This window comes from Cyprinodon tularosa, unplaced genomic scaffold, assembly GCF_016077235.1.
Source record: "Cyprinodon tularosa strain WSP-4 unplaced genomic scaffold, ASM1607723v1 ctg5, whole genome shotgun sequence".
Classification (NCBI taxonomy): Eukaryota; Metazoa; Chordata; class Actinopteri; order Cyprinodontiformes; family Cyprinodontidae; genus Cyprinodon; species Cyprinodon tularosa.
Window position 1 is genome coordinate 1,340,084 of NW_024039229.1, and position 16,421 is coordinate 1,356,504.

Below are 16,421 nucleotides of genomic sequence, written 5' to 3' on the forward strand. Positions count from 1 at the left end.
ATCAATTCCGGAGAAGGGTATTAAAATTAATAAAAGTTTTCATATGCTTGTAAAGTACTTTTAATTAAAAAAATAAACATATATTCTGATTTAAAGAAAATCACATTATAACATATTAAAATAGAATTACTTGATTCATTAAGCAGTAAATACATATAATTCTGCTAAATACTTAAATTTTTTGATATAAGTGAATTTTTTTATTGTATTATTGATTTTTTTCTTTTAAGATGACATGAAAATTTTGCTATTGATTTATTTCTCTTACTGTCATTGGATAAACTTATGGCTTATAAAATAACCTTTCCAATGGACCTACTGTGCTCATGGTAAAATATTGGTCTAAGGTCAATGGATGTCATGTACAATTTTAGATAGTGCTGCAAACTACTCTGCAAAAGTATTTTTTAACCAAATTTCTTAACCTGAAAGTGCACTGCAAAAACATGCTAGAAATAAGTAAAAAAGTCTTTATTTACCCTTAATTTGAGTATATATATTTAAGATGATTTGCCAATAGAATGAGATTTTTTCTTAAATGCAAGTTTTTTTGTTCCATTGGCAAAGTGCCTCACCTAACACCTCAGTTCAAGAAAAAATGCACTTATTTTAAGAAAAATGACTTATTTATATTTGCATTTTTTGCAGTGTGGACAGTGACCTTTATGTCAGAGATAATTAAAGTACACATACAAACCAATATGAGAAACGTCCAGTTTCTGAGCATCTATGATGGCCGACTTTTTTTTCAAGCACAAACAATCAGCTGGCTTAAAGTGTTGCTTTCGACCAGTCCTGGTGAAGTGTCACTATTGTGAGGTGCTGCGCATCTCCTTCTCACAAATGAAGGGCAAAGGCATGGAGCAGGGGGCATCATACCAGCTCTTTGTCGCCACACGTTCCAACACCTGTGTCTTCACAATGTAACCACAGTCTTCATTGATGTGGTTATTGGGCTCATTTTCCTCCCAGAAACTTTTATGAAGAAAGACAAAGATTAGTAACGTTCTTCTGTCAATGACACTAGAAACACATGCAGTTCTACACTGTACAGTACAATTCTTAAAACTTGATGTTTTCTACTTTTTATTTTTTTATTTTTTACACCAATATACAAGCCTTAAATATCTAAGATAAGTCTGATCAATCCATCACTGACTTGAAATCACTTGGATGTCGCACAATTATGAACCTGTAGGAAAAGGAACATCAACCTAAACTGACAGATCAGACGAGATTATATATGATCAGGAAAGAAGCTGAGAGGCCAATATAAGCTCTAAAAGAGCTGTAGAGATCCACAACTCAGATGGAATAATCACAGCTTCACAAATCTGGCCTTTGTGCTATATGGCAAGTTATATATTTATGTGTGTGACAGAAACACTGAATAGCCTGAAGACACAAAGCCCAATGAGAAATTTGCAGTGAGAATTTTGTTTTAGGGGTGACAGGACTTTTGGTAAGAGATGATGGGAAGATTGTTGGTGCTTTATTCAGTTTAATCCTTGATGAAAGCCTGCTTGAAAGCCAAAAAGCATACAGACTGGGTTGCAAGATCACATTCCAGCAAAGCAGTGACTCTTAACTTTAACGGAAGCTAAAATGGAACAGTCCAGTCAGAGTTAAGACCAAAATCTAACGGAAAATCCGTGGTAGTACTTGGAGGTGTTTTTTCAGCGGCTCTCTTTCCTGTTTGAGCTCAGGGTTTGTGGAAAGAAGAACATGCAGAACTCGTTGAAGGAACAATATCCATTCCTTCGACCCCTCAACCGCCCAAACACAAAATATATCATGGTGCTGTCAGCATAAAAACAGAGCAGAAAGATGTAGAGTAAATGGATTAATGTTTAAGTGAAAAAAGAGGAAGATCAAGAATGTAGGTAAAGATTGAGGAATAAGAAATATATATATATATATCTTTCACACAACAGTACATTCAAAATGAGGAAGGGAAGTCAGATGATTCTTAGAAAATATGCCAAGTAGGCAAATATTGTGAAAGAATTCAGAATAAAAAGGGAAGAGCACAAAATTGGTAACACAATGGAGAAGAATTTAGAGAAAACTGAAAAAAAAAATACTAAAATATATATATATATATATATATATATATATATATATATATATATATATATATATATATATATATATATATATATATATATATATATATATATATAGAAATAAATCAGACCAAAACAAAGTGAGTGAAGAAAAGGAAAAATACCTGACCTGAATAAAAAAGGCAGATTAGAAGTTATTTGTAGCAGTTAAAAACGGTTGTGGTAGTTTTCCTTAACTTTCCTACCCAATGGGTAACAAATTGAAAGGTGAAAAGCAACAACCCACAAAAAAGCACAAACTAAACTGTTATTTAAGCATGTTTATCAAATTATCAAATAAATAATCCCCAAATCTAATCAGTCTCTTTTTTCCCTTTATCTGAACATTGAAACTGACCATCAGCATTAAAAGATAAAGAGTAAAGACTAGTTAAAAGTGTTTGAATTTATTCAAATGACAACATGCAATTTTATATGATTTCAATAATAGATGAATACCTTTTGAGATGTTAGGTTTAAAAATACTCATTTAAAATGGTTAATAACACATCTAACGGACCAATTTATGTAGAAGTGCTTAGAAAGTTGGTTTATTTGGTGAAGTCACAATAAAATGCAGGATGTTCTTCACTCATATGACAGTTAAAGTTGTTTTTGATAATGACATATTCTCAAGGCAGAGCGGCTATTAACTTGTAGCAATCTCCCGATTTATGAAGCCGTAACAAATTATATAGAACATATATGTTTACTGTTGAAAAATCTGCAGATTAGTCCAATAAGGATGAGGAAATGTGTCCTAGAATGACACAGGTAACTGCTTAAATAAAGTTAAAAGTCCACTGACATGTTGTTTGCTTGTAAATCTTTGTTTACCTTAACAGCTAAACTAACTGCAGCCAGGAAACTGGACAGACACAGCAGATGCCTATCTATGAGCACCCTGTTGATGGTGCTCTCATGTAAAAAAAATGGCAATGCAATAAAATTAATTATACATCATTGAATATTTAGCAGAATAAAGTTATGAATCCTGAAATGAAAAACAACCCTTACTGACCTCCCGACAATTTCTTTTCAAGAATATTTTGGAGTTTTTTTGTTTATTTGGAAAAAGATGAGAAACCTACCCTCCTTCTACCGGAGTACCGTCGACCCATTTCCACTCATCCTCTGTTTCTCCGTCAGTTATTCCAAACCAGAAGGCGTTCCAGTGGCCTCTGGGAAGCAGATTCCACAGAAAGGTCTGAGAGGAAAAAAAACCCCCAAAACAATATGAATATTTACAGGTAAAAATGGAATCAGCAAAGAAATGTTTTTATTACACCGTGTGCATTTGTAAGCTTAACAATATGATTAAAATATGATTTCCATATGAAAAAATAGTAGCAAAAAAAAAAAAAAAAAATACTTGGATAGAAGGGAACACTTGTACTTAAGGGTACTTCTCTGCTTAAATAAATATATTTAATATTTATATTTAAAAACAAATGCTAAAGCTATTTGAGCAAGAAAATAAATAAATAAATAAAACTGTTTTAAATTGGAGAAAACTGGACATTTTATCAACTTTTCTGAAAATGTTTCAACACCAATCTGGGACTCTGCTCACCTAAAAACAACCTGTTTTAGATGAATAGTTTTAGATTAATAGTTTTTTTTAAGACAATATAACCTTCATAACCTAACTAAGCAAAGGGAGCAGAACATTGTTACTGTTTTACACACAAACAAACACAAAATATCTCTTTCATACAGAAACAGATGCTGCAGGCTGTGTTACCTTCAATGTATTGGATTTGGACACTTTATCAGAAAATGACTTTATATACCAAATTTTCAAGTTTTCTTTTCAAGAAAATAAGTCAGCTTATGAACTTTTTTCATACAGAATTGAATCAAAATAACCCAGATGCTGCAGCCATAGGTGAAGCCACTGTTTATCACTTTACCTGCTCCTCAGCTGTGAGGATAATGGCCAGGTGAGCTCCTTGGGTCTGGCAGTATCTGTTGCTCCCACTCCAACCTTGCCTGTTCTGTGCGGTAATGAGGTAACAGCTGTTTTCGAAGAGATGCCAGTTTGTAGGGCAGACGATTGGGACTGCAGTTGCTCTTGGTGTGGGTGTAATGGCTAGAGTCCAAAAACAGAACATGTAAAGAAATTAAAATCTATTTATATAGCGCCATACCACAATATACATCATCTCAGGGCTTTACAGAGACATTTTAATCAAGCCATTAGTTTTCAATCAACTGAAACCCAGCAGATTGCTCGTATTTTTTACATTGCCTATTTATAATTTTGTATACGTTTGTTACTCTCTTTTTATTCTTATTTTCTATGGACCCTTCCTGTGTCTTGAATAAATGATGATGATGTCAATGATGTACCATTATCTAGTATATGAAACATAATATATTGCAAAAAATATGCTTAGAAAGCATAAGAAAGTACCAACAATTTTAGAACCAAGTATATTAGAAATTCACAAAATCAATCAAACCAAGAACCAACCGCCTTAGAGACAGTTTTTACCCAACAGCAATAACAAAACTAAATGCAACCAAAAATAACCATTAATCATCATGGATGATGTGTGTGAGAATGTACTATTCTTATTAGTTTTTTTGTATCAGTTATTGTTATTTATTTCTTATATTATGTGTAAATGGTGGTGACAGTGATTTTTGTTTTTGTTTTTTTAAGCACATGCTCTGATCGATGGCACTTTTTTTTTTTAAATTTCGTTGTTCTTGTGACAATGGCAATAAGGATAAATTGAAATAAATTGCACTTGAAATTGAAAAGTAAACCCAACATATTGTGGAACTTACTGTAAAAACAACAATGGAAAATGTATTATACGTAACTCTTTGCAGAAAGAAATGTCTTTTGTTGAAAAACTTTGGAGATGACAACATTCTCATTATGCTAATCTCTGTGGGGTTGAGTCTGAGCTGATGCATCGAGAAAAGTCTAAGAGCTCAATGCTCTGAAAACATTGGAGATGGTTGTAGATTTAAGGAAGAATACAAACTGTCCATCCCCTCAAACCAGTGCAACCAAATGACCAATCCTCCAGCTTTCTGAGCACCAACATCAGAACCTCAGGTGGGAAAAGAACATTACTTCTCTGACTAAAAAGGCAGAGCAGAGGATTTATTTGCTGAAGCATCTAAATGTTAGTCTGCCAAAAACAATAATGGTGCACTTCTACTCTGCCATCCCTGAGTGCATCCTCTGCTCCATCACCATCTACAGCATATCATTCACTCTGCAGAGGGGGGTAAATGGTGCCTCTAGGGAAGTAAGGAAGATCTTGTTGACCCCTTCCAACCTGGACACAAACTGTTTCAGACACTTCCTCCTCCGAGGGAAGCTGCAGTCCGTTAGGAATACAATGTCCTGCCACAAAAACAGCTTCAACTGTAACTGTTTACTAGTAGCTACATTAACATTAATGGGTCCTCTACTGACATTTACAACACAAAGACAAATATCTAAGCACATGTATAAGCATCATTTTTAGTCTAACTCCATAGTGTTTTTGTTTAATATCTCCCATGGTGCTTTTTCTATACAAGTTGCATTTGTTTATTACGGTATATTAGCTGGTCTGTATATTGCACTTTATCATGAAGACAAATACCTGTAAAACATTACTTGGCACTTAACGGTTTTCTGATTCTGGTGGATTTTTTTTGTCATTTTTAGATAATTAGACACACAAGAAAACAAAACAGACCTGTGTGGACAGTGTCTGCTCCACATATGTCTCTGTTGGATACTGTTTCCCACTCCATGCATGAAGCTGTTGCAGAACTGAAAGCTCTGCAACAGCTTCATGCTGCACCCTAAATGCACCAGGTTGCGTTATCACAGATCCTTTCTCCCACCTGCTGAAAGACTTTATAACCACCACTGTTCCCAACAACCTCAATAAGTTGCTACATTCATGCTGATTTCGCAGTTTCTGTCTAAGTCAGTTAAACATGCTGCTGTCTTTTCTTTTTGCACATCTCTGGTGTTACTGTAAAAATGTCCATAGCTGTTATTGATTTTCTCCATATACAGAGTATTTGTTGTAAAAACACTGTACAGTACAATACTCTATTTGTTTTATTTTCTTATCTGTTATTTTTTTGCACTTTTCTAAGGTACACATTACTTGACCACCTCTACTATAAAATTTGCTGCTTTAATGCCACAATTTCCCCATTGTGGGACAATAGAGCTTGTTTTTTATTCTATTCAAACATGATCTTTAAAGGATCAGGAACCTGACAGTCACCACAATAAGAAGAGGGATAGGTTATATGGAAAAGAAGGTTGGCTTTATTATTCATTTCTTTTCTAGTGTGTTTAAACTTTGAGTATATTGTCCTCACTTTACAAGGAATAAAGTAACTGATGAGATGATAAAATCTTAATGCCTTATTTGATTGCCTTAGTTATGCACAATAACACTTTCAAAAGAATACTTATTCCCCTAAGGAACCCCAAAGCTCAGAATGACAGTCTTAGACATTTAGACTTCATGGAACATTTTGGGGCGCCTGTGAGCATACGGCTACATTTATCGTAACTTACCGTAATAAAACTCAGGCAAGAAACTCAACAATCAGATGCCAATAAAAGAAGGGAGAAAATGCCAGGAGCTCTATGTGTTACCAGGTTCGTAGTTAAGAAATCTGTAAAAACATCATGCAGCATTTAAAACAGAATTTTACCTTTGGTTGTCAATATGGAGTCAAGTTTGGCCTGCAGTTCGTCCTTCTCTTTCTGAAGTGCATCTCTCTCTTTCTGAAGTGCATCTCTCTCTTTCTGAAGTTCATCCTTCTCTTTCTGAAGTGCATCTCTCTGTTTCTGAAGTGCATCTCTCTCTTTCTGAAGTTCATCCTTCTCTTTCTGATGTGCATCTCTCTCTTTCTGAAGTTCATCCTTCTCTTTCTGAAGTTCATCCTTCTCTCTCTGAAGGTCATCCTTCTCTTTCTGAAGTTCATCTCTCTCTTTCTGCTGTTGTTTATTCTCACTCTGTAGCTTTTGCATCACGGCCGAGATATTTGCATTCTGCCTCTGCATCTCTGCAGTTGCTTCCACACCACTCGCAGATTTGTTTTTATCTGAGGATAAAATTGAGCACATAATTATTATTTTAAGCACAAAAGTCTGGTTGAACATGTGTTCTTTTTTTTTTTTTTTTTACATACTGGCCTCAAGGGAACAGATCCAAGGTTTCTAACTCAATCGTTATTCTACTAAGGGGGGGGGGGGGGAATGTAACTTTTTTTTCCTTAATGTGAATATAGACCTGTAAAATATACACATGAGTACTTCAGTGATCTGACCAAAATAATTACCGACAGTATAGATTAAAATAAACCTTACCCAGTCCAGAACTATAGGGCATAAACACAATTGTAAACTGTCAATGCACTAAACAACTATTATTGGTGGTATGTGACAGAAGCAGTGTTTACATGGCATACGAAAGAAATGTTAGCTATTGTGGATTGTGTGTACTCACTGCGGGCAGTGATAGCTATGATGGAGATGAGGAGGATAGCAGAGAGTGCAGCCAGGCAGATGGTAGCAAAGCGGTAGGGACCAGGGCCACTCAGCCATGGGTTTCTGACTGGGGACACTGGGTAATCTGAAGAAAAGCAAATAAAAAAACAAACAAACAAAAACCTTTGGTCAATAAAAATTAATATAAAGACCTTTAACCTAAAACATAGTAAAGAATATATATTACAAAGCTGAAATTAGGTGAGTATTTTACCTTTGAAGAAAAAAAAAGCAAAAAAAAATGTACTTTGGTTTTCCTGGATCATGGATAATAATTTGAACACTGACAGATGAAGCAAATGTTACTAACACATTCAATCATCAGTGGGATATACAGGACAATAAAGCAAAAAAACCAAAAACAACCCAGTGCCCACCTTTTTTTCTATCTTTTTTATTTATTTGTCTCATTGGGTCAGGCTTTTTTTGGCAGTTCCGTATCATTCATCAGATGGTCATGCTCCCTGACTTTATTCGTTTTGGAGCAGTAGTTGTGTGCTGGGTGTCAGCACACAATCAGTAGTCCAAAGGATCTTTTCTGCTCTATTAAAATCAATCATTAATGCATATATGTAGCTTAAATAAAAGCTACTGAAGAGAAATGCTAATGAGTCATATTTAATTATATACATACACCGCTCAATGATTGCTGAGATATGACATGTGATACGTCTGTTGCTTCCTGATCCATCCATCTTGTGCTGCTTGTTTTTCAGGGTCATTGGTTTGGTGCCTATTTCAAACAGTCCATAGCCGGAATACACCATTAATAGGTAACAAGTTCCTCACAGGGAAACACACCCATGGAAAATAAAGAGAAACTGATCATTCTAACGGTCATGTTTTTGGACTGTTGGAGGAAAGCACCTGGAGAGAACCCACACATGCTCAGGGAGAACATGCTAATTCCCTGCAGAAAGACCCTTCTTGCTGCAAGGCAATAGTGCTACAAACCATGCCTACTTGCAGACTTATGCTAGAAAATACCAAAGTTCATGTTCAACTGCAAGAATAGAATTATATCAATATTAAAAAGTGTTTACAGGCCTATTTACAGTACTGTTTAAAGTACTGACAGGAATTATACTATTATCCTGGGCATTTGTTCAACATTGCTGTGCGTCTCGAGAATGCTTGTTTTGATTCACACCCACTGGAGGAATACATACTGGTTTAAAACACCAGTATAGTTTTCTTTATTCAGAGTGACAGCCATCTGAAGTCAAGGTCTTGCAACATGTAAAATGCCAACAGCACAATATTTTACACAGCAAGGGAAATGTTACTATGTCGCAATAAAAAGGAATTAGGAAGTACACAACTTTTTTTCATTTTAGCAGAGCTGCATTTAAAAATTATTGAAAATGACTAACAAATCAAACACAGCATTGCATTGGAATATAGAATTTTAAACTTCTTATTTGAGAATCAAGCTGTCATTCCACTATAGCTACATATAATATCCACATTAATAAATTTAACTGGATTCAACATCTGTAATGACTTATAATAAATGCTAAAAAGTGACCTTAAAATACAGCGAACATGACAAAGAGACATCTAGCAGTCTAATTATTCATTCAAAAACTTCCCACTTTCACTTCTCAGGGCAAAACAAGGTCTCCATAATGATAATTTAGGAGTGGATTACAGCAAAAACCTAGATTTATTGCAAGTAAAGATATTTTGAATATGAAATAAACTAAAAGAAATGAAAAAAAAAACTGTCAATATTTACTAATTAGCAGGCATTTAAAACTCAGATTTCGGTAGTAAAAAAAGGATCCTGATCAAATAAAAGTCTTTATTAGACTGTTATCATTCCCTGAGTTTATATAGCATGGTACTGGCAAATACAAACAAGTATTTTTAATAATACTATACAAAAAAGGAAAATACATGGGAAACAGAATGAGCAATTATGCATTTCAGAAATATTTCAGAAAAGTTGAGTTCTGTTGAAAAGTATTATAATAAATATTGGTTTACAGAAACTATGCTTTTGACAGGAATTTACAGGGACCATAAAGGCCTGTACAGCTGGATAAAAATATTAAATGTTCTTACTGATGTGCTGCACATCTGTCCTGTGGTTAGACTGGTCATAACTGCCCTCATCTATCAGTTTGGAGTAAATCCTGTCGGTCGAGGAGCTCCCTGTGGTCGCCATCTCAACAGAACAAACACTGGATGGTGAGAAAAAAGTTCTACATGTATTTGTTTACATGCCACACTGAGAGATTTAAACTAGCCCTTCCTGCTTTAGATTTCAAAATAAAAGCCCTCTTAAATAGAGAAAAAAATATCCTAAATACCTCAAGATACTTACAAACTAATACTTTAAGGTACTAACTGACTAATCACTAAGACAAGTTTTTGCATAGGGAAACATTAAAGTACAACTAAACAAACAAAAAATGGTTGCAGGTTAGCTTTATTGTGATTAAATACAGTTAAACCCAGAATGAAATTAAGCTTTATTTACAATAGATACTAGAAACAAAAGATACACTACCTCAACCCATAAGATCAACATAAGCCCAATCTTTTTTCTTCTTACAAAACAAATCATATTATATAGCTGAAATCAAATGGACCCCATAAAAGTTCCATCGGAAATCAAAACAATAAAAATCTGCTATTAAACTGATCTTTTGACTTTGAGATCGTATCAATCAATCAATCAATCAATCAATCAATCAATCAATCAATCAATCAATCAATCAATCAATCAATCAATCAATCAATCAATCAATCAATCAATCAATCAATCAATCAATCAATCAATCAAAACTTCTTTATTGTCAACTACAATTTATTGCAATCGAAATTTCAGTTTCAGAACGCTGCCATTTAACAGAACGGCGCATTCTTATGGCTTCCCACCAGTTACCTGGCTTCCCAGGAGATCGATGGATATTCACTCAGTCGGCACTATTCTATTTCTGCAAAGATGAAAACAAAACAATCCTAACAGCCCTCACAGCTCGACAAGGTTTTTCTAATTAACTTAAATTCTGCAAAATAGCTATGAATGCAATTTATTCTGTTCCAAACAATCTCCAACAATAAAAACTACATCTGTCACACAGACACTGTGTATCCTTGCAGATGTACAAGGCCTGTTTAAAAACTCTGAAACTGAGTAAAAAAATTTTAATGCAAAATCAGCACTCAGAAATCAATACCTGTAAGGTGAATGAAAACAGTAGGAGATTGATATTTCCAACCACACTGAATGGATAACATGTCTCAAATGGCAGCCAGCTGAAGCAGAATCTACTGATGGGGGGTTATAAATGTCATTGGCCTCCTGCTGCTTACATCCAAAGAATTTAGACAAAATCCACATGAGGCATCTGAGGTGGAAAACAGTTAAGCCCTGACTAGCTTGGGAGCAATGTCTTCCAAGGTTGGTTAGATGCTCCCGTATCACTAATCGGTTTAAGCATTTCATATCCACACACACTTGTACTTGATCTCTGTTCATTTCAACCATCACGCACATCTATCACCATAATCAGTAACCTCCTCTATTTTTTCTAAGCCTAGTATACCCTTTAGTCAGTTTTGACCTAAGAAATGAGGGGAAATGGGACGCAGCATGGCATTGGCAGGCTATGGAGCTGTCCATCTGCTTTCAGTTCTAATTTGACTGGGTTGCATCAAAGAAAGCCTATTTCCTCAAAGATCTTGTCTACGAGGTCTGCATCTTTGTTGTTTATCCTCCTGACTAAACCAATTCTCTTTGCAATGCTCCCTTACAGTCGGTTGCAAATGTAGGGCCTCTTTATGACAGTGACCTGGAACCTGTATTAAAGGAATAGTACACCCAAAACATGATTAGCCTTCATTTTCTACTCATCCCCATGCTGAACAACACTCTGGAGTACTTTTTTGATATCTCAAATGCATCTGGAGATCTGGGAGGCTTCTTGCTGTCTGCTGACATTCAAATAATGGAGGTCTATGGCGCCCGAGGCAGAAAGGTCCATAAAAGTCCACAAAAAACGTGTCAATATTCCTCCATACTGCTCGTCCAATGTATTCCAAGTGTCCTGAGTGGGTAGCGTCCATAATTTACTCGAAACGAAGTCATTTAGAATGTTTTTAGAGCATAAACAGTAGTGTATAGGATTTCCTAAAAGCGCGTTCACGAGTCTACGGAAACCGCGGCAGACCAAACCAGACGAAAGTGCGCATTCAGCTCGGCAAAGAACTCATGCTCTTCCTCAACGCTGAAGTCCTCAGACATTTTTCTTTCGTTGTTTCTTTCTTTGCACAGGTAAACAGCACATTTCTTCTTCTATGCTTGCATTATCGGCAGAGCAGACGCTGAATGCGCACTTTCGTCTGGGTTGGTCTGCCGATATTTGAGATATCAAAAAAGTACTCCAGAGTGTTTTTCAGCATGGGGGTGAGTAGAAAATGAAGGCTAATCATGTTTTGGGTGTACTATTCCTTTAATGTTACCACTGGCTCTGCAGCTCCTGCACTCTCTTATAAAAGCAATCTCTGTTATGAATATTGTTCCTTCTAGGCATTAGCTAGTATTTGAATTTCACCTTTACAGTTTTGTAGTCCCACTCAAGACGTGTCTTTGTGGTTTCATCATCCACTACTTCTTCGTGGTTTTCCCCTTCATAAAAAAAAGTCATTAATCGCCTCTGCCTGTCTTCCAATGGCATACAAAAGCATGTTAACCTGTACTTGACCTGTACATCAAAGCTGTACTGTTCAGCTTTAGTGTTACTCAGAAAATGTCGAAGCGATGGCTTGAGATAGGTCAATCTGTTGAGTGGGAGAAGTGATAGGTTTCTGATTTCTTGAACTCTACCATTTCTCACTTGTTAGGCATCCTGTTGGATGCTTCTGACACCAAGTCATAGACAGCTATCCTTTTGAAGAAGTCAAGGGGGACTACCAAGGTGCAGCTTCTATACCTCAGCTTTATTCCTCAAAACTGTCCTGATGTACAGTGTGTGATCACAAGTCTCCATGGCAATGGAAGCCATTTTGACATATATCCTTAAAATATCTTGCAAAAGCTCTAAAAATCGAAAGAAGGACCAACTTGTAACAAGTAAACTGGTTGATAAATTATGTTTTGATGGAAAAAGATGCAATGGAGAGGGAAACTGAGCATCATCAGGATGAAAATCTTTAGTTTCTAATTTCAAATGCTCTGATGACCAGAGTTAGATAAGTGTCAGAGACTCTCTGCAACTTCATCATTGTTGATAAATATTATTAGTAATGAGTTTGGGAGACATGGCAATGGAGCCTACCCGTCGGATAATCATGGCAGACTTTTGTGCTACAGAAATAAAACTTTCATAGTGCAGTTTTGCAACTTTGCAGTTATACGTTTTGCCCAAAAGATGTCACTGTTGTGCTTTGGAGTCCCCTGACCTGAAAGGCATAAGTGCAGGCCTTTTACCAGTCCCCAAATATTTAAAGGTTTTAACACAACAAAAATGATGCATGTGTTTGTTCCTGGAACCTTTTCAGACCTTGATTTCAATTTGGACTTTGCTTTGGCCGCTTTCACTTTGCCACGTAGGCATGTTCCTGCCAACAGAAATCAGTTTGGACCATGCATAACAATATCAGCTGTGAATAATGCAACCTTCACAAAAAAGCTAATAAGTAGCTTATCATTCTTTTTATATTTTTAATTTTAGACTGCAAAATTTGATGAGGATTTGCCAAGAGGTTATCTTTATGAACCTGAGTACACTGATGAAGAACTTCATCAACTGGAAAATTACCTGTTAGAGAGAGGGGAGGGAAACAACAAGGAGAGCATCTTAAAAGTGTTCAGCATCTTTATGCTTTGAGTTGAATTTTACAGTTTAAAAAAGGTTATTTGATTTTCTAGATTAGTATGCTATGTGAATGTAATTCTCCAAGACTCTCCAGGGAAAACCTACAGAATTATTTCCATGTTTCTCTTGAAACTTATCCGGTTACTTGTCAGTTTTAGGGTATTTAATCAAAAGTAAGTTGAAATAAAGTTTTCTATGCGCATCTTAGCTCAGGATTTTATTTTTTTAATTTTATTTCTGTAATATTGTTTGTAATAATTTATATGACTGTAATTTGTGTTTTGGTTGGATCACCTGTTGAATGGTTGAGGACCTAGTAGTGACTTCAGGAGAGCTACAGTATCACATGAAGAGGCAGAGATTACAGGCATTATAAGTCCTAGAGGGATTGTGTTCAATATTCTCTTTTCTTAATCAACTTTAACAGACTAAAGTGATACATTTACATTATCGCATAGCATTGCTTTGTTTGAAAATTTGCAAACTTAAACATTTCTTTTTAAAGTATTTGCTGTTGGGATCTGGAGATTCTCCACCTTCTCCAGCAGAGTGGGCTGTGGATCCTCCTGGGCTGGAGCCCTCCAGCACAGCTGACGTTCATCAGCTCATCAGGAGACCTGCCTTTATAAGCAGCTGCCAGACCTTCCTTCGACGCCGCAGTGTTAGCCAAGTTTGGTTAGCGAACCTGAGCCTCTGAATTTACTAATCGTTATCTTCTTAGAGAAACCCAATTCTAATTGCCTCTGTCTTCTCGCTCCTAGGAAACCAGTCTCTCGAGAGAAGCTCTGGATGAGCTTAACCTGTAACCTGCCTGCCTGCCCTAGAGAGCCAAACCTGAAGTCCTCACTCTGGAATCCACCAGCTGCTCTTAGGAAAGAGCTAATCACTCCAACCAAGGTCTTTTCACTGGACGTCAGAAGCTAGACGCTGCTGCTGCTCAAGCACTCTGCTGAACCAACAGTCTCTGGACCCAACCGGTTCCCTCTCTCAGAACTAGCCTGGACCTCTTCAAGGTATCCACTGAAATATCTGATAACCCATTTAACTCATCTGCAAACCAAGCTAACCAACTATCCGTCTCTGCAGACGCCAGAGAATCCTGCCCGGACCTGAACCTGAATCTTGTTCTTGTCATTTGTGTGAAACCTTAATAAACTCTGTTAAATCTTTTACCAAGTCTCCAGTGGTGTTCTGCATGTGGGTTTTATCTCTAAACCGATCATGACATTTGCATAATCTATTTCATATTTTTATATGCATTTGATGTGTTCTAGATGTGAATACAGAATCCAATACATACTGTAGTTACTAAACATTTTTTGTTTCTTAATTTGCAAGAAAGTACGAAATCATAGGCTGCTGAATGGAGTTATCTTATTTGCTTGATAATAGTTCTGTCTTCCTTCTTTGTCTCTCTAGCAGATACCAGTTACATCCCTTGCATCAGTTTCAGTTCAGTCTGACAAAGGGAAGTTTTTGTACGACTCTTTTTCACTGTGTGAACACATGCTGATTGTTGATGTAATGATAACTCTGACAGTAGTAAACTGCAGCATCTTCAGCCTGAACTCCACTGATGGTCAGAGTGAAGTCAGAGTTTGATCCACTGCCTGAAAAACGACTTGGAGTCCAGGAGTCTCTAGAGCTAGCATAATAAATTAGACGCTTAGGAGATTGACCACCCTTCTGTTGATACCAAGCTAAAAGGTGGTAGCTGCTCCAGACATGAACATTCTGACTTGTTCTGCATCTGATGGTGACAGATCCTCCCAGATCAGCTCTCACTGCTGCAGGCTGAGTGACTGTGATCTGACCTCTGGACTCTGAGGACACAGAGACAAAAACATAAAGCAGCTTCATGGTTTGTCGGCTTCATTTCAGAGGGACAGATGTTCATAGAGGAGAGGAGTTTGATTCTCTGGATTTTACCTGTGAAGCAGCAGCAGAGGAGAGTCCAGATGAGGACGCAGATCAAAGTCATGTTTTTGATGAGGAGGATTTCTGTTTCTTCTGTTGTCATGAAGGACAGCTGTCAGTCATCCAGGGTTCCATTTTCAGGACTATAAGCTCTACAAGATCACTGGAGCATGAAGCTGCTGATGCAAAATGGCTCTATGGAAATGCCATTTATGATGTTTCATAAAAGTTTTATTTAACTTATATTGTAAAATAGACACAAAGATCTATAATATTTCATGGGACTAATTCTGTTAAGCTGTAAATCTGTAATAAAATCATTAAGGGTTAAGATTTGGTATAGAACTTATAACTGTTTAAAGACTTGTGCTTTTAAATATTTTTGTATTCAAACATGTACTCTTTCACTTTATGATTACCAATCCATCCATTTTCTCACATGCTTTATCCCAAATGGGGTCGCAAAGGGTGCTGGTGCCTATCTCCAGCTGTCTATGGGCGAGAGGCAAGGTACACCCTGGACAGGTCACCAGTCCATCGCAGGGCAACACAGAGACAAACAGGACAAACAACCCAAACACTCACACCTAAGGAGAATTTAGAGATGTTATGTAACCTAAAAGTCATGGGAGGAAGCTGGATTACCCGGAGAGAACCCAAGCATGCACAGGGAGAATATGCAAACTTCATGCAGAAAGACCCTGGGCTGGGAATCAAACCCTAACCTTCTTGCTACAAGGCAGCACTTCTACCCACTGACCACTGAGCAGCCCTTTAATGATTATAATGACTTGTCAGCCTCAGCATATTGGCCATTAACACTAAATCTGCTTCTGCTGGAGGTTTCTTTCTGTTAAAAGGGAGTCTTTACTCTCCACTGTCACTACAAACATGCTTAGTGTGTGGGATTGCCTTTGAGTCAGAGCTGTTGCAATCAACTGGTTTTCCTTAGATAGAAAACCTTGAATCAATTTGACTGTATGATCTGGTTGAACTGTAAAGTGCATTGGGATGACGTGTTGAATTGGAGCTATATAAATA

The 16,421-nt window shown here is 36.7% G+C and overlaps 1 protein-coding gene and 1 gene segment (V, D, J or C); both read right to left on the reverse strand.

Annotated features, from left to right (window-relative positions):
- Positions 1-534: 534 nt before the first annotated feature.
- zgc:174904 (uncharacterized protein LOC564690 homolog) lies at positions 535-9,845 on the reverse strand. The gene is made up of 7 exons (XM_038302876.1): positions 9,703-9,845; positions 7,595-7,720; positions 7,027-7,190; positions 6,798-6,837; positions 4,019-4,197; positions 3,197-3,312; positions 535-975 (listed from the first exon to the last, which is right to left on the reverse strand). Exons 1-7 carry the CDS (start codon positions 9,803-9,805, stop codon positions 810-812), a joined length of 894 nt encoding a protein of 297 aa, XP_038158804.1. The 5' UTR covers positions 9,806-9,845; the 3' UTR covers positions 535-809.
- A 5,109-nt stretch (positions 9,846-14,954) lies between these two features.
- On the reverse strand, positions 14,955-15,444 carry LOC119795078. The segment is given in 2 exon segments: positions 14,955-15,286; positions 15,393-15,444. Coding segments are annotated over 2 exon segments (384 nt in total).
- Between the last annotated feature and the right edge of the window lie 977 nt (positions 15,445-16,421).

Coding starts and splice junctions, on each gene's coding strand:
- zgc:174904 (XM_038302876.1), bottom strand. CDS start 9,805: ATGGCGACCACAGGGAGCTCCTCGACCGACAGGATTTACTCCAAACTG. Junction 7,191..7,594: donor CATAGCTATCACTGCCCGCA/GTGAGTACACAC, acceptor TTTTATCCTCAG/ATAAAAACAAATCTGCGAGT. Junction 6,838..7,026: donor ACCTTCAGAGAGAGAAGGAT/GAACTTCAGAAA, acceptor AAAGAGAAGGAC/GAACTGCAGGCCAAACTTGA.